This window comes from Hippocampus bargibanti, linkage group LG11 (assembly GCF_051943395.1).
Source record: "Hippocampus bargibanti isolate YZ-2025 linkage group LG11, ASM5194339v1, whole genome shotgun sequence".
In the NCBI taxonomy this organism is placed as follows: Eukaryota; Metazoa; Chordata; class Actinopteri; order Syngnathiformes; family Syngnathidae; genus Hippocampus; species Hippocampus bargibanti.
Genome location: NC_142744.1, coordinates 9,743,192 through 9,769,123, shown reverse-complemented (window position 1 = coordinate 9,769,123; position 25,932 = coordinate 9,743,192). Strand labels below are relative to the sequence as shown.

General features: G+C 40.1%; 1 protein-coding gene across 2 annotated transcripts in view; it reads right to left on the bottom strand.

Annotated features, from left to right (window-relative positions):
* Positions 1–25,932, bottom strand: part of pde1cb (phosphodiesterase 1C, calmodulin-dependent b) — a 99,876-nt gene that overhangs the window by 60,928 nt on the left and 13,016 nt on the right. For both annotated transcript variants that reach the window (XM_089008308.1, XM_089008309.1), the window contains exons 2-3: positions 14,599–14,649; positions 13,631–13,796 (exon numbers count right to left, since the gene is read on the bottom strand). In XM_089008308.1, coding sequence (XP_088864434.1) covers positions 13,631–13,796; positions 14,599–14,649 — 217 coding nt within the window. The remainder of the gene's footprint in view (positions 1–13,630; positions 13,797–14,598; positions 14,650–25,932) is intronic.

Here is a 25,932-nt window from a genome sequence, read left to right as displayed (position 1 = left end):
TTCAGGAAGTCTTGTTTTTGGGTTGGTGACGATGCCTACCGTGACGTCACGTCTGGGACGTCCCTGACCGAGAAAGCGCCACACAATGCATTTTGGGTACTTTGTTTGGTCTGAAAACTTCGTGTTGATCCATGTTGATGGCGAAATTAGAAGGAAAACACATAAATAACACGATGGTGAATCGTTGTGTGTTGCACCAACACTACTATTTGATACGAGCTGACACAAATTCCCAGCAGACAAATCAGCCCATTTCCAACGGAGCTAGGCGCCATCTTGTGCATTTTCCTGTACGCTACATTGCTGTCCAGATGCCTCAAAATGACACGGAAGGACTTCCTTAATCGATTGCACACATTTATGCTTTCCTCTTCAGATGTATTTCAATCATATTCATAACTGGATGAGTAAGAAGAAAGCGTCTTCTCCGAATCTGAAGCCATTGTTTTGATTCTAGAGCAAGGCACAGCGCACTGGCGTGACATCACAAACAAAGGGGCTGGACCTTCTGAAACTGAAACTTTCTGAGGTTATTTTGAAGTAGTTTTAGGACACATTAAGTCATTTTTATTGGTGTTTTTCATTTGACTAAAAATATCACACTGTGTGTTTTGGGTATTTTAGATGCTATAGAATGTTTTTCTGATGTCAGTTAGGAAACAAAAAAATGGTGTTGGTTGTCCTTTAAATTGTAATTGAAATTGTTGTAAAATAGAGAAAGCAGAGAGTAAGTAGAGTTATGTTTGTTGTTAAAAAAATATTTGTTGTTTGCAAGAAAAAATCTCTCTCCCACTCTCTCTCTAATATATATATATATATATATATATATATTTTTTACAAAATTTAAATTTTAATTTATTTAAATGTAAAAAATTGGCCCGTATATATATATATATATATATATATATATATATATATATATATATATATATATATATATATATATATATATATATATATATATATATATATGTCTGTGTAAGCTCTCAGTCGTACAGGAGTGGTCCATCGATGAGAAGGTTTCTTCAGCCGTCATCTGTACAAAAGTGATGGTTTCTGACGTTTCGCCTCCTATCCAAGAAACTTCGTCAGCGAACTAAAGTCTGACTGGTCGTATCGGCCCCATTTATATATCCCTAATGTCCAGACATGGTGGCGCCGGACACAGCTATGATAGGTCCCTACTCTCAGGTTGGGGGGGGGGGGCAGGGGACCCCTCCCTGTGGCCCCACTGATTGTTCCTACATTCCTGACTAACGACTGGCCTATATATATATATATATATATATATATATATATATATATATATATATATATATATATATATATATACACAGTAAAGTCTCGTTATATCGATATCGGTTATATCGATAGTACCGCTTATTACAATACTATTTTCATTTCCCTTGCACATTTCTAGTCTTTTTATGTAGAATTAGTACCGTTTAGTACGATACCCGGTTATTACGAGAATCCGGTTATTACGGTGCTCCTTTTCATCCCCCGCCGGCCATTTTTGTTGTTTATATCGATATATCCATCGCGCCATTGGTCAACTTGGTCACGTGTCTTGTTACGTGAGCCGCCATCGGTCGCGCCATTGGTCGACTTGGTCACATGAGCCGCCATCGGTCGCGCTATTGGTCGACTTGGCCGTGTGACTTTGTCACGTGACACGCCATCGGTCGCGCCATTGGTCAACTTGGTCATGTGTCTTGGTTACGTGTCACGCCATCAGTCGCGCCATTGGTCGACTTGGTCAGGTGACTTGGTTACGTGCCCAGCACCCGTGTAGCAGAGCCATTTTCATTTTCAGACGCTAGCTCGTGTGTAGCAGACGAGATTGAAGTGTTTGTGTTAAAAGGTAAAAATGGGAAGCAGAAGAAGATTGATGACTTTTTTAAATTGGATACATAATACAGTAAGATGTAAGCGTTGCAGTTTCCCTGTTGTGTTATGTACATGCCCACTGTACTGTATATGAATGCAATCGTTTTTTGCAACAATGTTTCTTGTTTTGTCTGCTGAAGCGCAATGATTTTGAAAATTATTAACATTCCATACTGTGTATTAAAGGACAGCCGATGTCACTTTTTATTCAAATGCAAATAAAAATGACTTCACGTCTTGCATTGCTTGTGAATCCAAACAATGGCTTCAGATTCGGATAATATGCATTCTTGTTACACATCCAGTTATGAATATGTTTCAAATACACTGTAGTTCTGAAGATTAAAGCATACATGTTTACAATCATTAAAGAATTATATGTGCCATTTTGAGGCAACATTGGGGGAACAAAAAAGGGAGCTAATGGCCAGCTCCATTTCTTATATGGCGCTTGGCTGCCCTCTTTTGGCGGCTTTTGTTTAATGCAGTTCGGCGCAGGATCGGATATATCGATAGTCCCGGTTATATCGATATTTTTTCGGACTCCCTTGAATATCGATATAACGACACTTTACTGTATATATATATATATATATATATATATATATATATATATATATGGCCGTCTTTCGATGCAATAAGAACATCCATTCTTTCTTTTGTATTTCATTTTTCTACTTCTTTCTTTCCTTTCATCTTCCTTTCTCGACTTTGCTGCTGTGAAATGTAAATTTCTCCACTGCGAGACTAATAAAGGTAAATACAATTCAATCCAAATTTTACAAGACTGACTCACACCCCACCCCACCCCACCCCACACATACACACACACACACCCCTTTCAATTACTTGATGCATGATGCCCGGATAAAGCCGAGGCACCACCTCCAAAGCATCTTTTCCTTTCATCTGCGGCGATGGCTTTGTGCAAGAGGTTGAGCCGGGCATCGAGAAGCCGGCTGATGTTTTCTTCAAAGGTGCGCGCCAGGATCTCTTCTGCCGTCTTATTTTTTTGAGCTTTCCTAAATGCACTCTTCATAGAAGCTTTTTATGGAACTATGGCTTCCCGTCGGGGGACCCGCGGCGGCCAGCGGGAGACTACAGGTCATAGCGAGGGCAAAGCGTCGACACAGACGGCTTCACAATTTCACCGTTTGCCGTTCACGGGTTTGCACACCCGGGAACCGGATCACAATGTTGCTTGGATGTGTAAATATGCTATGTGGAAAAAAATAAAACTTTGGAAGGTCCCAAAAGGTCAGCTCTTAGAATTGAGTGTGAGCTGTTATGGCAAAAGTGGCATTTTCCAACTGTTGATGTCATATCGCACGCTGACATTGAAAGATAGCATTGGATAAAATGGCTTTCCATAAATAAACTATTCATAAAAAGGTAGGGATATCGATAAACATGCACATTAATTTGACTGCACAATGGTTCATTAACTCATTCATTGCCAGGCAATGTCCAAAAATGTGTCCACTCTAGTGCCAGGGTTTTTGTCCTTTTCACATTTTCACAGAATATTGACTACATACATATTCAATTCAGCATTAGAAACCTTAGACTCTCTTCTTTTGTCAAAAAAAAGAGTTAATTCCGAAGTCATATGGGTCTGGAGTTATCTGAGCTTGAAATGGGGGCGGCTGTCCAAAATACAATAAATATATGTTGATGGTGGGTATGTTCCTTGGTTAGTTTTGTTGTCATTTGGTTAAAAAACATCACATACAAAGATTGTTGACTCCGTGAGTGCTTTGGAACATTGATCGTCGATTTAACTCATTCACTGCCAGGCAATGTGCAAAAATGTGTCCACTCCAGTGCCAGGGTTTTTGTCTCGCTCGAATTCTAGAACCCACAGATTATTGAGTTTTAGGAATACATAAACATTCAATGCTGCGTAAGAAACCTTCTTTCATCGAAAAAATAGTTAATTCCTAAATTTTATGGGTCTGGAGTTAACTTCTTCTTCTTCTTTTCCTTTCGGCATTTCCCTTCAAGCCAATCAGTGTCCTCCATCCTCAGAGGTTTGATCTGCGTGTTTGTTTTGGCCAAGCTTTTACGTCAGATGCCCTTCCAGACACAACCCTCTGTATTTATCTGGGCTTGGGACCGGCACATGAAGACTTATGTCCCTTTGTGGCTACAGAATAAGCAACTTGCTCAATAAAAGGCTTCCAAACACAAAATGGTCATCAACACAGCAACATTCAAAAAAGGAAAAATGGGTTTGGAGTTTTATCATCTTGATATGAGGGTGACATTGTCATTGTCACTGAAATTCCAGGACATACAGACTACATAAACATTTAATGCAGCGTAAGAAACCTTCTTTCATCAGAAAAAAAAGAGTTAATTCCTAAATTATATCGGTCTGGAGTTATATGAGCTTGAAATGAGGGTGAATGTCCAAAATACAATGCAATACATACATATTGGTTGATATAGCGCTTTAACAACTGCTGAAGCTGGAACAAAGCGCTAACATGGACAAAAGGCAAATGCTGACCTCTCATGGAAAGGAAAAAACATGGCCAGAGGTCTGACCAGCGCTTTATCTGAACGCCCACTGCAAGGAAAAACCAAAACCAGAACAAATTCGGGAATGCCGCTCCACGTCATGCTCGTCAATTCCCGAATACATTTGCGAATGGCAATGAATGAGTTAACTGTTTGAGCCGTTTGTTTTCGCAGAGATGGAAGCAGGCGAGAGGGTGAAGTGAGGCTACATTCAAACCTTGCGAACAAGTTGTTGTAACATTGTTGGCTTGGGGCTCTAACCTTAACACAAAATATTCTCAAGGAACTTCACGTTAAAAATGACACAGACGCAAGGAGGAGATTGAACTGAACTGAACTCAAGTATACGTGAAGCACTTGCATTGCCAGATGAACCAAAATCTGGCCTTGAGGCACCACGTGGCGTCATATATTATGACACAGTGGTATTTACATGATTTGTTTCACAGTAGAAAAAAAAATTGAACTCAAAATCCGAAAAGTGAAGATGACAAAAGGTTCAAAATGACACCGGGCCAAGATTTGTTTATCATCGTGACCGCCGCATTACGGCTAAAGCTATTCTGGTCACAGCATCCTTAAAGCACACGTAATCGCAATCACGACATTAATGGCGGCGGCCGTTTGGAGGTACATAAAAAATTTAGATCTCATTAAAATTTCCAAGCAAGTCGATAAGGATATCTACGCATCGAAATAGCAATCGAGGGCGCCAGTAATAGTCAGACTTTGGGATCATGATCCATCATAAAACGTCATTTCCACATCGAGGCAGCACTTCTCTTTTTGCATTAGAAGCGGCCGGGAGGCTCCAAGGTTGTGTGAGCACCTAGCTACTGTATCTTCTATTCCAATAAAACTTCATGAGTATCAAGCTTTTCATCCATAAAAATGCAACGCAAAGTGCCTTGTAATGCAAGAGGAGTTCAGTTGTGTCATTCCGCTCGTTTGATTCTGCCCATCTCCAAGACGGCAGCAAAAACATCTTTTCATAAGAAAATAGGGACCGTATTTTCTGCACTTTAAGACGGACCTAAAAGAAAATATTTTTGTGCTTTATGTATGGAAAACGTTTTAAAGTATGTCATTCATTGAAGGTGCCTCTTATAATATATGCGGTGAACCTGATGTATGGTTTTTAAATACACTGAAACTTCAGTTTACGAACGCTTTAGCTTCTGAACTTTTCGCCTTACAAACATTAAATTTGCGAGAATATATTCTTGGCATACAAACCAGTTTTCAGGAAACACACGGAGCGCCATAATGGCTGGCAGACTAGTTTTCGGCGGAAGAACACCAAACCACACAGTCCAACAGCGCCACGGTGGCTGGAGGACTAGTTTTTCACACCTACTTTCTTTGAGTGCACTCAGTGTAGACATGGTTTGTTATCGAATGTAGTACTTTGCCTTTTTTGGAACCGAAAAAGACCCCACCACAGCCTAGTGTTAAGCCGAAGAGGACAGAAAAGAAAATGACGGTCGAGCAGAAGAAGGAGATCATCGAAAAACACAAACGAGGTGTACGTTTGTGTGACTTAGCGTCCCAGTACCAGTATGCTAAGTTGACCAATGCTACGTGTGGCTAAGGGTGTTTCTGTGTTGTCTAAGCAACGGTCTCAGGCAATAGAAGAGGTTGAAAAACTTCTGTTGATTTGGATTAACAAAAACAGCTAGCAGGGGACAGTGTGTGAGGGTATTATCGCCGAGAAAGCACAAAGGTAAATAAAACGACTTCATTATACAGTACAGTTTATTTTTGTTAATTACAATACAATAGCACATTTATTATACATAAAATAATGTATATTTTATGTAGTTTTAAGGCTTATTTAGTAGAAAAGTATGTTTTATGGGGGGCCAGGAAATGGATTATTGTCATTTTTAATGGTATTTTATGGGAAATAAATGTTTGGCAGACATACTTTTCGCCCTATACACACTTTCTGGGAACCAATTAAGTTCGTAAGCCGAGGTATCACTGTATGTCATTCGTTGAAGATGCGTCGTATATTCCAGAAAATACGGTACTTTCAAATCACTTTTGGACTGGATGACGCAGAAACGGCAACAGTTGGTCGTCGATTATGTTGCTGTCGGTTTTGAGCAGAGCGTCCCCCATCCCGGCGCATTTGTCTGTTGTCCACACTTCGGGCTCTCTGAGGTGGTGACACGTGGCCATTTTCTGTTTTGAGGAGTTCACTTGGGGGTCAAGGCTTTGGCAAAAGGCGGGTTGGCGGTAACTCAAACGTGTAAAAGTGACAAAGCTCCCGGCAGAATGACACCTTCTCCTGAAGTGCTTCCTTTCCTGGGATGTCGGATGCCCGAAGTGCCCTTGTAGGACGAAGAACAAAATCGGGACTTGGGGAAGAAACGAAATAAAATCTACAAACTTATAATTGGATTCAGAAATTGTTTCTGAAAGTCTTCATGTCACATGCGATTTGCGCTTCCTGTTTTCGAGAACTCGTAAAAGCATCTCGACGCAGTGTTTAGACGTCGACAGTAACCGTACGGTGAATTCAGTAATACCATCCTGTTGCCGAATACTTTAACGATTGCGTGCACTTTGACATAAAGGAAACACAAATAAGGAGTGGGTATTCATCTTGCTCAACAACAACAAAAAACACAAGTAAATAATTAATCAATTGCTGAAATAAACACATAAATATATAATGTAATAATGTATGTATGTATGTATGTATGTATGTATGTATGTATGTATGTATGTATTTATTTACTTATCTGTGTATTTGTTTATTTGTGTTTTTATTTAGTTGTGTTTGTATTTAGTTATTTTATTAATGTATTTATTATTTAATAAATAATTAATGAAATAAGTAATTAAAAATAACCAAATAATGAATAACCAAATAAATGAATTAATACATAGATGAATGAATGAATGAATGAATGAACGAACGCGTGCATGCGCACATGCACACATGCACCCATGCACCCACACACATACATAAATAACTGTATTGTATTTATTGTATTTGCATGTTTATTTATTTTCTCTATTTATCTATACATTTATATATTTCTTATTTAATAAATAGTGAAATAAATAAGTAATAAAACAAATGAATAAATAAATAACCAAATAATAAAATACATAAATACATACTGACATAAATGAATAAATAAATAAATTTGCTTGCGTGTTTATTTATTTTATCTATTTATTGATATATATTGATTACTTAATTTATTATTTAATACAAAATTAAAGAAATAAGTAATAAAACAAATAAATAAATAACCAAATAATAAAATGAATAAATAAATACATAAATGGCCTCGTGCCCGAAGACAGCTGAGATAGGCTCCAGCAACCCCCGCGACCCTAATGAGGAATAAGCGGTACGGAAAATGAGATGAGATGAGATAAATGAATAAATAAATAGATAAACAAATAAATACATACATAAAGGTTTTTATTTGTGTGTTTATGTATTTATTTTATCTATGTATTGATATATTGATTTACTGATTTTTAATTTCGAAAACAATTAAATAAAATAAGCAATCAAACTAATAAATAAATAAATAAATAAATATTGCACTAGAAGTAGACTGTCAACTGCGTAGAGAGTGTTTACCAACTGAGGTGTCTGGAAAAAAATCTTTAAAAAGGCTCTACTGACTTTCCATCTGTTCCCAAAACGTAATTAGCAGGATTTTAGGGGCTACTTGAATAGGGAAAAACATTGATTTAAGCAAAATGTTAAAAGCCTTTTTTCCAATAACATTGATGACATTTATGTAACTTACACAACATGATAGCAAGCGGGGGGGTTTTGGGAACCCTGGCACGGCAACGCGTCACTGTTAATGTATTAAAAGCCAAAACGATACAGCCTCGGGCAAGCATTTCTAACGACACGACTGCGAGGCGACGCCGCATTCGGTCGATGTCCAAGCACTCTCGGGTCACTCTCTCATTCACACACACATCAGCGGAGGCTCATTAGCCACTTCGTAGGGCTTGTGATGAAAGCAGTGGTAGGCGAAGGAGGGGCAGTGCAACCAAACGGGCGCAGGCATGGGGAGGGGGGGCACAGAGGTGGCCGCTTTAATCAACTGCGTTGAGTGGGGTCCAATTCGCGAGCAGATAAATCACAGCACCGACCGCGAAAGCCGTGCGAGGTTTGAAAGTCAAACAACCGTGTGAATTACAAGTGTGCAACGGTGCCGCGTACTGAATTGGATGTTGACGATCATGTCAAATCGACTCAATCTAATATTTGATCCCAAAACTGGATGTTGTCAAATTCAAATTAGAACGAGAAGTTGCTGCGAGAAGGCAGCCGCCAGCAATGCTCTCATGAGCCTTGCTTTTTTTTTAAATTGTTTTTGTGTTTTCTTTTGTCACTTTGAGCTGTTGTACATTTTTTTTCAGCGTTTTTGGCCACGTTTCGGTTACGCCTTTTCAGCAACACGAATATGCCAGCACTGTTTTTGATTTGGGAGGAATGTCATTGCCATTTGACAGTCATCGCTGGACAGCTCTGGGGCGATTGTGCTTTTCCGTGCCTATAATGGGCAGCAATTTCGCAGCCCCGCCTTGTTCAGCGGGAAGGTTGTGCGACAATATGGAACTGTTGCGGCTTGGAATTGAAGCGGATTTACGTGGGACAGGAGATGTGAGACAATTTCCTTTTGCCAATAGATGCTATGGAAGCTTGGTGTTTGATTGAAACATTTAGCTTGGAGCAGATGTGCACATTCCACCATGACGTCCCTGATCCACTGGCGAAACATCTTTCATCTAGAACTGCTTCATACAACAAAGAGGGTGCTGAAAGTGCTTAAGAGTGAATGAGTGTATGTGTGTTTGTCTTGTCATATTATTATTATATATATGTAGTTTTTTTTGTCCCTTTGACTTCAAGATGGCGCTGCAAGAGTGGCTGTCTCCTGTATTTTGTTTTTCTACGTCTTCCTTTCCTTTCCTCTTACTTTCATCACTTTGCTGCTGTGAAATGTAAATTTCTCCACTGTGAGACTAATAAATGCCAATCCAATCTTTTATCCATTTTAAAGGAGGTGTCTGGAAAGCGAGCGAAAAAATGAACTGCAACTTGGATGAATGAGGTAACATTTCATCATCAAACACTGACGTTGTAAATGCCTCCCACAGCTGAGGAACGCTACAGAGGGTCACTGGCGGTACAGTACATACGCCAACTCCCGTTTTCACCTTCAGCAAAAGGCCACCGAGTCACTGCCTGGCTCTTAAAAACATAAAAAGGCAGCGCGTGACACCAGTCGGGCAGATGAGTCAGCGAGTATGAAGACACCAAACGGCTCCTCCATATTGTTTACGGTGACTCACTGGCGTACTTGAACATGCGGCGAGGACGACTCTTCAAACATTTGTCAGCCACTCGTGCAACGTGAGCAGTTTTTCAAATGTGCAAATTCACACTTCCTAGCTCTCCTTTCAACTTTGTTCAATTCGGGGAAGTCAAAGGCTAATATTCTTCTCCTGCCAGCTGCAGTTCATGCCAACACCCCCGCCTTGCATACAATCTCATTCTCGTCGCCCCGAAGGAAAACAAACAACTCGGGTCTCGGTGGTGACACCGCATTTACTACACTTTATGGATTAGTGGGTGGAAAAAAATACAGTGCTCATTTAATCACTCCCTACTACATTGGGGCATTGAGATAGAATGGGCCTGGCTCACAAGTTTTGGGGGGTTAATTTCATTATCTTTTCCACACCAAAAGGTGCACCGCATTATAAGACGCACCTTCAATAAATGAAAGAATGACTTCCAAATATAATATATAACTAGATAAAACTTTAACAAATATAAGGCACACCACATTATGAGGCACTGGAGTAGAGGTTTGGGTTACGCACTACTTCTTCTGTGGGGGAAAATGGAGTCCGTGGCTGCTGACAGTAGTTGCGAGACCTGTTGTGGCTCAATATGACTTCACATATAAATCGTACCTGCGTATAAGGCGCATGGTCATCTTTTGAAGTAAATCAAGGCTTTTGTGTGCACCTTATACACGGGAAAATATGGTAATGCGTTGTATTTTCTCATTTTTATGAGCTATGATTTATCAGAGTTGGTCACAATAAAATAATAAATTGTATATAAAATGTATATAAAATGTATATTTTTTCCAATCGTCTCTTTCTGCTCTTTTGGCTTAAAGGACAACCGACACCATTTTTTTTGTTTCCTAACTGGCTTCAGAGAGTTCATTCCAGAGATTACCAATCTTCTGTCTTTAAAATATGTATGTTCCTTAAAGGTTTTTATGGAATATTTTTGCCTTATATTTTTCAGAAATAAATGAATTTTGTTTTTTTGGGGGGATACATTTAAAATACAAAAATAAGTACAAAAAATGCCCCAAATTCCATTTCTAATAAATGTGCCAAAAACTGAAAACGATGGCAAAATCGAGAAAATAATTCCAGCGTGCAAAGTCATTTTAAGAGATTATTGAAATGAAAAGGCACTTTGAAATGGAGTTGGTGGCTGCTGAGAGTAGTTGCGAGTCATGTTATGTATATTATTTCACTTCATAAGGCGCAGGGTCATCTTTTGAAGAAAATGAAGGCTTTTGGATGTGCCTTGTACACCGGAAAATACGCTACTTTTTTAAAAATGTATGAGCCTAAACTAAAAGGTATGAGCGCAGATAATAATAATGATAATAATAATAATAATAATAATAATAATAATACATTTCATTTATAAGCGCCTTTCAAAACTATCAAGGTCACTTCACAGTCACATGATTATCTTTGCGTTAACTCAAAATAAGACAAGGACAAAATAATCATTAGTTGGAACACTATTCGAGAAACACTTTTAGGTCTTTACTGACATTTGAACATTCAATTGCAAGACAAAAAGATAAACCAGCAGTTGGTATGTAAGGAGTGATGTGTTGAACAAGGCAAACCGAAGCTCAGCTATCTATGTCTTAAAATCACAAAGGAAATAGTCTCAGTCTCAGAAAGAAAATAACGTATTCTTTTTTTTTCTTCCGTGAAATAAATATTTGAGTCACGGAGACATCAATTATTGGCGACAAAAACAGCCCTGAATTTTGCGAGCGCAAACAAAACTAGAGACACTGGAAGGGTAAGAAAGCTCATCTCCAATTCAAATCTTGCATACAAGTATCAAAATGCATTTCGACCAGGCGACTGGAAACACCCGCTTTGCGCCACCTGCGGCAATTCCGTCTCCGGAGCCATCAAGGTTAATTGGAATCAGACGAATAAAAGGAGTTCAATATTCTAAAAGTGACAAGGAATTATGTTAATGGTTGTTTGAAGTCCCTGTTATCAAGGTGGAATCAATCTCGGTCGCATCCCTTGAGGTCAGCGGCCATACATAGCAATTAGCACAGTGGTGGGGGCGTGCCCGCGCGTGTGTGTGGAGCCAGGATTAAATGTCAGATAGTTTATCTTCATACGGTGAGCTAATACTTCTTTAAATGGTGGTGCATCAAATCAAAATTCACAGAAAAAAAAACAACAACAATACAAAATGAGCACAGAATGCCAAGCGACATTGAAAAATTTACTGAATGCGCACAGAGTGAATATGGTTCATTGACCCTTTTCAAATGAAAGCCAAACAGTCGCCAAGTATGCTTCTCCTGTATCTATTATGACTCCGGTGAATGCGCTCAAGTGTCACATGAGTGACAGAAGCGAGCAACAGTGCGCCGCTAAGAAATGCACATTGGAGACTTCATAGACGAATTCCCATTGGAAATTTGTTCACGTGAATTACTTCACATACTGTCATTAAAAACTGTTCAAGCAGGGATTTAAAGGACAACCGACACCTCCGGACAAGTTGCGTCCATAATTTGTAAAATGACTTCAAATGACTTCTACTGAGCGCATTTTACAAAGACTCCACCGCATATAGCCATATTTTACGTTTTAAAACTCGCGCTGAATATTCATGAAGTCTTGTTTTCGAGTTGATGACGATGCCTGACGTGACGTGGCAGAGGGAACGCCCCTGACCAAGAAAGCGACACAATGCATTTTGGGTACTTTTGTTCCTCTGAAAACACTGTGTTGATCGTGAAATGAGAAGGAAAACTACATATATAACGCGATGGTGAATCGTTGCGTGTCGCAGCCAATTGCGGTAACACGCATAAAGAAGGTATAAGTTTACACAAATTCTCAGTGGACAAACCAGCCATTTCCAACGGAGCTTGTGCGCCATCTTGTGAATTTTCTGGGCACTAGATTGGAGTCCAGACTGCTCGAATTGATACTGAAGGACTTCTTTAATCGATTGCAAACATTTATGCCTTCCTCTTCAGAATTATTTGAATCATATTCATAACTGGATAACAAGAACAAGAAAGCATCGTCTCTGAATCTGAACTCTCTGAAGCCAGTTAGGAAACAAAAAAAAATGGTGTCGGTTGTCCTTTAAGCCAAAAGAGAAGAAAGAGACGATCGGAAAAAATATACATTTTATATACAAACAACAAACATAATTTTCTACTAAATAAACCTGAAAACTACACAGAATCTACATTATTTTAAGTATAATAAATGTGCTATTGTATTGTAATTAAAGAAATAAACTGTACAGTATAATAAAGCCTTTTTATTTACCTTTGTGAAGGTTGTTGATGTGCCTCACCAGCCATGAACCTCACCGCACGTCACTGATGTGTATATATATACACATAACATCAATCAAATTTTTGTTCAATAAAATACGTTCAGAGTGCATTGCTTCACTCATACCATTTGGAAATGCAGAGCATTGTTCAAATGTGATGTTAAAATATTCACAAGTGCTTCGAAAAACAGAACCCTGTCCAGGGAGGGCAGAGTAAACAACTACATTCAGAAATTGGACTGGAGCGCCGCACTGCAGCCGACAGCAGACAAGGACGATGAAGTCCAACTGGATGAACACCTTTTTCTTGTTATCTTAAAAAGTCTCTCTGGTAGCGTGTTTGTTTAGCCCAGTCTTGCGTCGGTTTTCTGCGAGTGCTCCATCCCAAATACATGCATGATTGGTTTGGATTGGTTGGTAAGGCCTCTCAGGTGCACTTCTGGCCTTAACGTGAATAAGGACAATTCCCATCCAAAACGGAAAATTGATGGATGTGTACTTTGGCTAAGCGTGTTAAGACCCTGATCAGCAGGACTGCCCCTCACTCAAGAGATCCAGTAAACATCAAACCTGATTGCCGTCTTCTCAGTGGCGTCCGCCTCGTCCGTGAGGGGGAGCTCATCTGCCAGAATCTCCTCAGGGGTTCGGGGATCATTCTGGGGGGGCTTTTGCTCTTTGCCTTTGATGCCCATTCCTGCTGTGATGGCGTTCCATAAAGCACTTTGTGATTTGGAGCCTGCAATTATGATAACAGATGCGTTACGTGTGCTTCATTTGTTGACTGGTGAGTGACACCAGAAACTCAGTCACTTGAAGTCTCATTCTAATGCTGCCATCATGTGGGTGTGTGATGTAATACAGTCAAAGGTGATCCAAAAAGACACTAGAATCCATCATTTTTGTCTCATCGTGACATGTATCAAACATTACACTAATTTGGATGGGAAATCTGTTCATTTTGAAGTGTGCGCAGGCTCTTTACACTGAACGCATTTGAAAGCATAATTCTCAAATGAAAAATGCCCGTTGATAGCAGTTTCACAATATTGAACAGGTTGAGGCAACCATTTTTTTTTTTGGGCGAAACAAATTTCACGCCGCACCACGATACAAAAATACTGACATGACAATGATGTCCACCCTAAAAATATGTGCATATCTACAACACACACACAAAAGAAAGGAGGCGTGGTGAGCCCATATCAGAAATAACCTTTTGGCATAATCAAAAGGTGAATGATCACAGGTTTTCAATGACATATCCACCATTTACATCTTTACTGCTCATCATTACCAAATTGTACAAATAAGTAGAAAATGTCTGCCAAATTGATTTCTATTCTGGGCTAGTGATTTTCCTGAAAAAAGTGGCCTATCAGGAACACGCATACCCTATGACGTTTCCAGTGTGACAATTTGCACAACAGTTTACCTAATCTGCTTCTCTCTTGGTCGGTCAAGTTGATGGATTGCACATGATTGAGTGGAGTAATGTTAGTTGAACAGCTAATGATTGATGGTGCGACTCATCCACTTACGTGCAAAACTGGCCTGTGGTCGACTTGAGCTTTCCCCATCTTCATTTGCCACTGGAAAGAAGAAACACACAAAAAAATAATAAAGCTAAGTGCGAGAACCCATTTGGGAGCACGGAGAAAAATAAAAAAATAAATAAATAGATTTCATAAAACGTGTCAGGAAACTGACAAAGTTGTTCAATATTGCTGAGACCATGTCGTATACTTGGGGTTTAAATGATCTTCTCGTGAAAGGTTATTGAGGAAAACTAATTAACTACCCGACAATGTTCTGTCTTTTTTTCCCTTTTCACATTTTAACCCATGACGAACATCTTAGGCCATCTTGAGTTTCCATGGTGATGTGGCTCGCTGGAAATTGAGCGAGCTTTGTATAAAGACAACACGCACCTGAACAGGCAGGTTCAGCGCAACATATCTTCACAACATATTTTGTGTATGTGTGTCATGATCCTAAGAGAAATGGAAGACATACTGCTGGTTCCTTGCCACGTACTAGAAACATAGATGTTAGGTAAGTTCAAGACTCACCCCATAAGAACCAAGATATGTGCACGGAACACCTTACTCAAACCCACAACATCCTGCCCACCACCTCTTCCAGCTTTTCCCCTTCAGGTCAGCGCTATCGAATCATGCGCACCAAACCCAGCAGATATTCCCACAGCTTCTTCCCTATCGCCATCAACTCCAAAAACAATGACTGAGATCGAGACTGGCTCTGCATTTCTGTTCCCCGTGAGACAATATTACTGCGCGGATCAGTTTTTTTTTTTTTTTTTTTTGTTCTTCTTCAATTTTTTATTTTGTTTTTCTCCTTTTTTCTTTCCTTTCCTCTGACTTTCAGCACTTTGTTGCTGTGAAATGTAAATTTCTCCACTGCGAGACTAATAAAGGTAAATCCAATTCAATCGTTCCAACCCAATACATACTCAACTCAGTTACTGCCATTCACAAATTTATTCTGGAATTGAAAATATGACGTAGAGCGCCATTTCCGAATCTGTTCGTGTATTGGTTTTTCTCGTAGGAGTGCAGATAAAGCGCTAGGCAGACCCCTTTTTTGCCTGTTAGCGCTTTGTTCCAGATTCAGCCGTTGTTAAAGCGCTATATAAACCAATATGGATGTATTGCATTGTATTTTGGACATCCACCCTCATTTCAAGCTCATATAACTCCAGACCCATATAATTTTGGAATTAACTTTTTTTCTGATGAAAGAAGGTTTCTTACGTGGCATTGAATGTTTATGTAATCCTAAAATTCAATATTCTGTATGTCCTGGAATTAGAGTGACAATGACAAAAACCCTGGCACGGGAGTGGACACATTTTTGCAGATGTCTAGCAGTGAATGAGTTAAACAATGAGTTAAACAATGTTCCAAAGCACTCAATGACTGAACGGTCTTTGTACGTGATTTTTTTTTTTTAACCAAATAACAAGAAACCGAACCATGGAACATACACGCCATCTTTATAAACCCATGAACTCATGCGACATAAAGCAAATGCAGGTTTGAAAGCTCCCCAAACACTGACGTATAAAATGGTTGTCCGCTGCTTTCAACATCGACCACTGGGTTGAAACCACAGAGCGAGGATTTGATTCCTACCATTAAATTGCATTTGAATGATGACAGACGCCCCCCAACTGCACCCCCCCACTCCTCCTCCCCTTCTTGCATCCTCTGTTGGTGAACTCCTGCTCTTAGCTTGGCCGACTGCAGGATGTAAATCCTTGGTGGACGTGGCCATCTGCAGTTGGAAAGCAGATGAAAGAGGGGGCAATATCCCCTCCTTGGGGAGGCTGGTCAACGTCCAGGTGGTAGATTATATTTACACATGACGACTGACACTAAGATATTTTGTATGACGGGTTGAATTGACTCACAAAGTCACTCGCTATTTCTGACAAAACAATCTTAAAAAGTTGGGATTAAATTGCCTCATTTGACCGTGGACACAGAGCCTTTAAAGGACAACCGACGCCTCCAGACAAGTTGTGTCCATAATTTGTAAAATGGCTTTAAATGACTTCTACTGAGCGTATTTTACAAAGATTCCATCGCATATAGCTATATTTTATGTTTTAAGACTTGCGCTGAATATTCCGGAAGTCTTGTTTTTCAGTTGGTGACGAGTCCTCACTCTACGTCACTGAAGGAACGCCCCTGACCGAAAAAAGGACACATTGTAGCAGTCCTTTCATCACGTCAATGCATTTTGCTGTACTTTGGTCTGAAAACGTCATGTAGGACCAAAAAGAGGCAGAAGAGGGCGACAAAGCTCCATGTAAGGAATTAATCAGCCTATGGAAACGGACTGATTAATTCCTTACACAGCTTTGTTGCCATATCACGGAATAAATTCTTTAATCAGTTGCAAACATGTATGCTTTCTTCTTCAGAACTATTTGAATCATATTCATAACTGGATGAGTAACAAGAAAGCATATTCTCCAAATCTGAAGCCATTCATTGTTTTGATTCTCGAGCAAGGCAAGACGTCTTGCCGTGACACCACGAACATGGGGGCGGGACCTTCGGAAACTGGCCACTTCCGGTTTGAAATTGAAGTACTTTTTGGACACTTTTCATAGCTCGAGGTATGACAAAGTAGCGTTTGTTTTTTCGGTGATAGTCGAGCTATTTGATAGATCGCGGATAGTTATGTGATATGGAAAACTCATTTTATGTACTTGCCAATTTGTATTGTCATTCAAATTCAGCCGGGAAGTTCACACAACTCTTCCCTCTGTTGTATCATGTTATTCATGTTAAGTCTCACAATTTAGTCGGGAGACTCCCGATTCTGATAACAATACTTACTTTATAAAGCAACTATTGACACAATAAAGACAGTTCATTTTTAAGGTGAAACACATGAAAATGTGAAAAACAAAATACATTTTTATACTAATTGAATGTATAAATAAACAATGAAAGCATTTTTGTGTTTTATTTACTTCTAATTTACATTTTTGTAACACTCACATTATTTTAACACGCACCAGAGAGTCGCGAGTATGAAAATCTCCCGATTTATGAAACTTAACATGTATGTCACATTACAAGGATGTGAACACGTTAATTCATTCAATGCCATTCCCGAATTTATTCGGGAATTGGAAATATGACGCTGAGTGTCATTTCAGAATTTGTTCAGGTTTTGTTTTTTCCTGTTTGGGTGCCAATAAAGCGCTGGCTATGGCATCAGGCAATGTTTTCTTCCTTTCTACAAAGGGGAAGCATTTCCCTTTTTCCATGTTAGCACTTTGTTGCAGCTTCATCTTTTGTTAAAGCGCTATATAAACCATTATGTATATATTGCATTGTATTTTGTACAGCCGCCCTCAGTTCAAGCTCATATGACCAATATAATTTAGGAATTAACTCTTTTTTAACTTTTTTTTCTGATGAAAGAATCTAAGGTTTATTATGTTGCATGAAATATTTATGTAGTCCTAAAACCCAATATTCCGTTCGTCCTGGAATTCAAGTGACAATAACAAAAACCCTGGCACTGGAGTGGACACATTTTTGCAGACGTCTGGCAGTGAATGAGTTCATAATGGGTATACGTATGTACCCAGCGCTACCAGTTATAGTCAGGCCTGAAAACGAAAAATGACAAGGTCTGAACCGCCCCGCCCACTCCGATAAAAGGGAAAGATTAAAAATAATTCTCAGAAACATGCAAAATAAAAAGACTTTTTCTTGACTGTGATGTGCCAGCGCCGACGTTCAAATATGTTTACATGTCAGCGTCTCATCAACAGAGCTCCGCGACGCTAACAAGCTCGGCTCGCGACAGAGCGCCACAGTTGGGTGTCTAAACATCAGTAGCGAGACTCCACATTTAACAACGAGGGGCAACGAGGACGCGAGGGGGCAACGAGCATGTCACGCCGTCACGCTTCAGAGGAGGTGATTGGCGAATTGCGTGCACCAAGAACCCTGACCCGGCGAAGCCATTGATTGTGATTCTTCTGGGTTGCCGTGGTAACTGTCCATGCTTCGCCAGGAGCGCAGGATTGAAATAGAGGCCACGTGTGACAAGAGCAGATTTGGAGATCTACTCTCATATAAACAGTCAATTTTCACAAGACCGTAAACACTCTGTGGTGTGTTTGTGGCTCCATATCTCCAAAATTAAGGTCCTTTTATTTTAGCATAAGGTAGTTGAATGTTTGTTGACTTGCTTTCTGTATCTTTGCATTAATTTTATCCAGTCACCCCCCAGGCAGACTCCCAAAATACCAAAGCACACTTGCAGTCGGACTGTGAATGCTTATGTGCCCCATTGGTACAGAGTGTACTTTGTCTCTTAACAATTTTATACAAGTACCGTATTTTGCGGACTATAAGGTACACCCAAAAGTCTTCATGTTTTTTAAAAGGTGACTCTGCGTCTTGTAGGACGGTGCACCTTATAAATCAAGTAATGACACTGTTTCCACACGTACAACAATTAGTGTGCGGTGCATGTTGGGATATACAGTAAAGTCTCATTATATCGATATCGATTATATTGATAATACTGCTTATTACGATACTATTTTCATTTCCCGTGCACATTTCTAGTCTTTATATGTATAATTAGTTCCGTTTCATACGATTTATGGTTATTACGATAATCCGGTTACTACAGTACTCTTTTTCATCTGCCGCCGGCCATTTTGCTATGTTTATATCGATACAAAAGATACTTGAGGTGAATCGATATTTGCTTAAGGGTTTCTATACAGTACCACCATTATCGAAATCTATATCGGTCGCGCCGTTCAACACCAATTTCAACCATGGGGAAACGTTAGAATTGTGATCTCGGAACGAAGTACAAGGCAAAAGTGGCTGTCGAGGAAAATCCAACAAGGAGCAAATCCTCCATGGCGAAAGAGTTCGACGTGCAGCAGAATACTTCATCAACATAAGTAATGTAAACATTGCAGTTTTCGTTTTCCATACATGTACAGTGAGACCTCATCTTACAAACACCTTATCTTACAAACTTTTCGTCTTACAAATGTCAAATTTAGGAAAATTAAACCTTGAAATACGCACTACTTTTCGCGATACACACCCACCACGGCTGGCGGAGTGCTCTTCGGATCTGGCGAAGTGATCTTTGGATCATCGGCGGAAGCACACGACCGAACAGCGCTCCAGCCAGCGCTACTTTCCACGCCCCCTCTCTCTGAATTCACACGTCGATCGCCTCCGAGGAGCTTTTTTCTGATAATTTTACTATTATGGGACCAGAAAAAAACACCACAGGCTCGTGTTCAGCCGGAGAAGACACAAAAAATAAAATCACCGTCGAGGAGAAGGATATCATTGAGAAACACGAACGAGGTGTGCGTTTGTGGCGCCACATGTGCACACCGCGGCTGTCATGTGAATCTCAGCCTGACACATCTCTCACGCTGTGTGTCACTTCCCTGAGAGTAACATTCTTCATTTCCACCATTGCCACCATCCTTCGCCCAAAAGCTTTACAGTGTAAAGCTTCAGCGAATCGTTGAAATGAAATGAAATTGTCGTGAAAGTTTCGCGAGCGGCGGCGCCGCCCCAGCTATCAACTCGCACGTGAGAATTTCGGCGTCATTAGTCATGTGAAAACATCAACTAAATAACGCTTTGTGTAAAGTTTACACAACACTGTAAAGCTGGATTCACATGACAGCCGCAGTGTGCACATGTGACATCACAAACGCACACCTCGTTCGTGTTTCTCACATTGACTAAATAACGCCTTTGTGTAAAGTTTACACAAAGGCATTATTTAGTCGATGCTTTTTGTTTTATTCCGCGTCCGTGGATTCATCGGACTCGTGCCTTATGTTGTAATAAAATCTCTGCCAGCACCTACAGGAAGTGGATGCAGATGACATCGAGGAGCTTGTTGTTGACCATAATGAGGTCCTCAACAGTTCGGCGCAGGACGGATATATCGATAGTACGGTTATATCGACATTTTTTCTGACTCCTGAGAATATCGATATAACGAGACTTTACTGTATTAAACAGTGTTACACTTCAGGAATCAATTACATTTACTTTTGAATTTTTACGTTGAATTTTTTTCTCGATTTGCCATAATTTTATGTTTCTGGCACAATGATTATGAATGAATTTTTTTGTTGTTTTTTTGCTTGATCTTGTATTCCGTGTCTCAAAAAATGCATTAACTCATTCACTGCCATTCCCAAATTTACTCAGCAATTGAAAATATGACGTGCAGCGCAATTTGTGGGGGGGCGATAAAGCGCCGGTCAGACCTCTGGCAATATTTTTCCCTCACTCGAAGGGGCATTTGCCTTTTGTATAGCCACTCCCATCTCAAGCTCAGATAACTCCAGACCCATATAATTTAGGGATTAACTCTTTTTTTCTGATCACATAAGAAAGAAATTTGAATGTTTATGTAGTCCTAAAACTCAATATTCTGCGAGTCCGGGAGTTTGAGTGAAATGACAAAAACCGTATCACTGGAGTGGGCACATATTTATTTATTTTGGCACGTCTGTATTTGTTTTATTTACATTGTATTTATAAGTGCCTTTCAAAACTCTCAAGGACACTTTACTTCTGGCAGAGAATGAGTTCATTTCTGAAAATGTTGTGGACAAAAATTCCTCAAAAACCCTAAAGCAGGGGTGTCAAACTCATTTCGCATCGTGGGCCACATACGGCCGAGGGAGATGTCAAGTGGGCCGGACCATTAAAATTATACCATACTCTGCTAAAAATAGAAAAAATATCATGTATTTCCTTTGTTTTGGTGTAAAGAAGCACAAGAACATTAGGAAAATATTGACATTTAATGAACTATCCTTTTACAAAACATTTCATGAAACACCTCATATTTCCTGAGAGAAATGTGCAATTTACTTTTATCATTCACTAATATGCATTGCAACTGATCCCACTGATTGTACAAAGGCACAAAACTTTAATTGGTACTGAAAAAATATAGTAATGCACTTTAAGATTAAATGAGACTTTTAAAGGAAGGGAATTTTTAAACCACTTACACATACGCATATAAAATCTAAATGTAATCCCTGCGTACACTTTACAAACGGAGAGTAATTTTAAATGTGTAATGAAGAAAGTGTTCACCTGCCCTGTAAATCTGTAAACTTCGTACATGAAACATACATACACATACAATACATACTGAAAATTTATGGAGTTGTATGAACAGTACTGCTGTTAACCTGCTGACTAACATTAAAGTGTGCTATGGCAGGCTGTGGGTAATGTTGCTGTCGCTGAGAAGTTTGTCAAACTGACGATGGTTCAGACCTCTGGACCGGATGAAATTTAGTGCGAACAACCACCTCCATGATGTGGTCCATTTTCAGCGACTTGCGACACAATGCCTCCTGGTGCAAAATACAGTGAAGTGTCCAGAAACAATCTCCTCCATTAAGGGCTTGTACTTTGTCTTTGAACTTTGTCGCGACACCTGCTTTCTTTCCGAACATGGATCACGCGCCGTCTGTAGCCAGGCTGACAACGCGGGACCGGTCCACTCCAACTCTGTCCAATACAGCAACGACAGAGCCGAAAATGTCCTTGGCTGTTGTGGTGTCCATCATTGGCACCAACTCAAGAAACTCTTCAGTAACAGTCAATGTCTCATCAACTCCTCGAATAAATATGGCCAGTTGGGCCACGTCTGTGATGTCAGTGCTCTCGTCAATTGCCACGGAAAATGCAATAAATCCTCTCTGCTATAGTATTCCTCGTCGGGCTAATATTGGCAAAAGCTTGTCGCTTCTCGGAACATACAAGTTCAGCCGCCTTCATCATGCATCGTTTAACGAAGTCACCGTCGAAATGTCGAAATGTCGAAATACGGCTTCGATGCTAATACTATTTCACTAGCAATTAGGTAGCTGGCTTTTACCGCTGCTTCATTGAATTCTCGGCTCCGGATGAAAGTTGACTGCTGTTTCCTCAGACCCGCCAGCAATTCGTTAATCTTTTCTCTTCTCAGTTGTCCTTGTAACCCGTCATATCTTTCGCTGGATGAGTCTCGTAGTGGCGTCGAATATTATATTCCTTCAATACCGAAACTTGTTGCAAACACACCAAGCACAAAGGTTTTGCGTGCATCTCTGTATATAAATAGGACGTGGTCCATTTTTCTTTGAAAATTCTACATTCCTTATCTACTTTTCTCCGTTTGGATAACAACATTTTGGCTAATGAGGGTGTAGCGGAGAGGCAGAGACCAAAGTATTAACAACGTCGTAACAAGCAGTAGATGGCGCATTGACACCGTCTGCTGTTTTGAGTCTGCCTCAGTGATGCGGCGTGTCTACTAATCTGATGGAACGAGTGTGCCCCTTAGAGGATAAGCCATGAATTGCAGCGAATTAAAAATATCAATTCCATATCTTTTATGCATTTTTCTACTTTCAAATTATCCTGCGGGCCTGATTGAACCTCCTTGGGGGCCGGTTCCGGCCCGCGGGCCGTATGTTTGACACCCCTGCCCTAAAGGAACATAAAGGTTTTAAAGAAGCAAGGTTGGTGACCTCTGAAAACTCTGATAAAACCCTGGAATATGTTTGAGCTCATAAAAATTCAGAAAATACTACACATTATACAATTCTGCAATTTCTATTTTTGTGTTTGACAAAAAAGGAAAATTGTGGCAAAATCTGACTGCTGTGTTGTCATTCCCTTTACCACTAGCCTAGTCCTAGTGGATGTGTAACATAACCACTGCCTGTACTCTAACGGTTTATAAGGTGGTGTACCTTATACAGTGATACCTTACGAACTTAATTGGTTCACAGACAGAGTGTGTAAGGCGAAAAGTGTGTATCCCAAACATTAATTTCCCATAGGAAACCATTAAAATGAGAATAATCCATTCCCAGGTCCCATAAAACATAATTTTCTACTTTCTAATTTTCTAAGCCTTAAAACTCCACAAAATACCTTATTTTATGTATAATAAATGTGCCATGGTAGTGTAATTAAAGAAATAAACTGTACAGTAGAATAAAGTCATTTTATTTACCTTTGTGATGGTCGTTGATGGCTTGATGGAATGGAGTGGCCGGTTTTATCAGCATTAAACACGAGATGAGGAACGTAGCCTTCTTCTTACACAATCTTGAGGAATGATTCCTTGTAAGCTTTGGCAGCTTTACCGTCAGAACTGGCTGCCTCACCATCACGAATGACACTATAAATAAACATATGCTTCCGCCTTCGTCAGACACTCTGACGAAGGCGGAAGTATACGCCGACACATGTCAGGTAATTGAACACCTACAATACACTGTCTGTAAGAAAAGAATCTGGTTTAAAATAAAATTAAATAAGTGTACAGATGGCTTGTGCGGGTTATTTGTGGAGGCTGATTGATGGGATATTTTAACTTTGCAGTCTACACTCTGCCTTTGAACTATCAGAAAAATTGAAACAAGTCCAAATTTCACTGTTTTCTATCCATTTTCTCTCGCTCTCTGTCATGTGTCTATCTATTTTTTATTTGCAGCTCTGTGTTTCTGTAAACCCCCCCCCCCCCCTCACTGCTGTGTTCTTGACCAATCACCTGCGGCTGTAACCAAAGACTTGGGGCGGGGAATAGAGGACAAAAAAAAGCCGCGCACACATACATACCCTTTTGGATATTCACGTGGGTGTGGCAAATCAAAAAAAGGAAGTCATAATTTGTCGACTGTGATCAGTGTTGTGACATCAACAGGAAGGGGCGGTTTGTTTATATCATCACTGTGAGCGCGATCATCAAGTTTCATTGGGCTTGAATGAATAAGTCAATCCGCACTAAATCATATCCAATGTTTGTTTTTTTTGTTTTGTTTTTTGACGATGGTCTAAATCTTTTCATGGCACACTGCAAATCCACAAAAATTGGTTTACAGTACTCATTCCACCAAATAATTTATATACTTGTCACGGTGTCACCAGCTCTTGCCTCTTTCACTGACTGAAGCAAACGCCACAGTAACGCGTGGACGCGATGATAGTCAAAATAAATAAATAAATCAATAAAAACAATTTTTAGTAACAAGAGTCCGGGAACACTGGCACACACCCCTTTTTTCTGCCCACAACCACAGGCAAGCTGACCTCCTTCCCAACAGTTAAAGTGCCACGTGTGACAAAACTGCAAAATATGTTCACTTTGAACTTATACATTGTATAATCACATCGGTTTTGTTTATTTTTTTTGTTTGTTTTACTGCAGTTTGCCCCCTCCCACAAGCACATAAGTTCATCCGCGCTCGGGTTGTCAGGACAATAGCGCGAATCCCAGGTGACGTCAAGGGCAGTTTGAAAGCTCGCTTGTTTCCATGGAGGACTCACAGCGCAGCGTCAAGCATCAAGCATCAACTTAAGCCAAAGCGGAGTCATGCGTCCAGTTGTGCGTCCAGATCTCAGATATGACATGCACGCCAAGTCTTACCGATGGTGATGTTAAAGCCGTCGATGCTGAAAGTGGCACTGCGACCCTTCCGGAAGCGATGTTTTTTGGAGTTTGCCTCCATAGCTCCAGGAAAGTCCCTCGGTCTGCTCTCTCGGCTCTTGAATATTTTTCCTTTCACTTCATGAAGTATAAAAACAATAATAAAAATAAATGCGGATTGCACTTGGTGTTTAGTGCTGGCAGAGAACTCCGACAGTGGTTACAGTTTCAGGCAGAGACCTTCCATTACCAACACTCCACCCTGACTTTATTTTCTTCCCTCTCTCCCGACGTTTCCTCACACCTCAACAAGCTCATTCCAACTTATGCCTCTTGACTCTCTCTCTCTGACTCTCTCTCCTTCTCTCTCTCTCTCTCTCTCTCCCCTAAGAGGTACGGTAGGTGTACAGTGGGCGGTCGAGATATTTTAAAGCACATGACTCCTCCTACTAGGGAGAAATTTCAACGTTGTATGCTCAGAGTTGGCTTGACAAACTTCTGTCAGAATCTATTCTTGGTTAAAAATGTCTCCAAAAATAAAAAAATAAAAATTCTATCTCTAACGTAAGATGTGATGGCAAACAGACCCGGATTGATTATGTGCAAGTCACTGAATTGGTGTCCCTGCCTTTTCATTTGCAGACACTTATTTATCTGGGCACAGAAAGGCGAAGGTCATTATGAGCAGACGTGCACGCACACACGCGCACACACACACACACACACACACACACACACACACACACACACACACACACACACACACGCACGCACACACGCACACACACACACACACACACGCACACACACACACACACACACACACACACACACACACACACACAAAAGCTCTGTTCTGTGAAATACACAGTGTT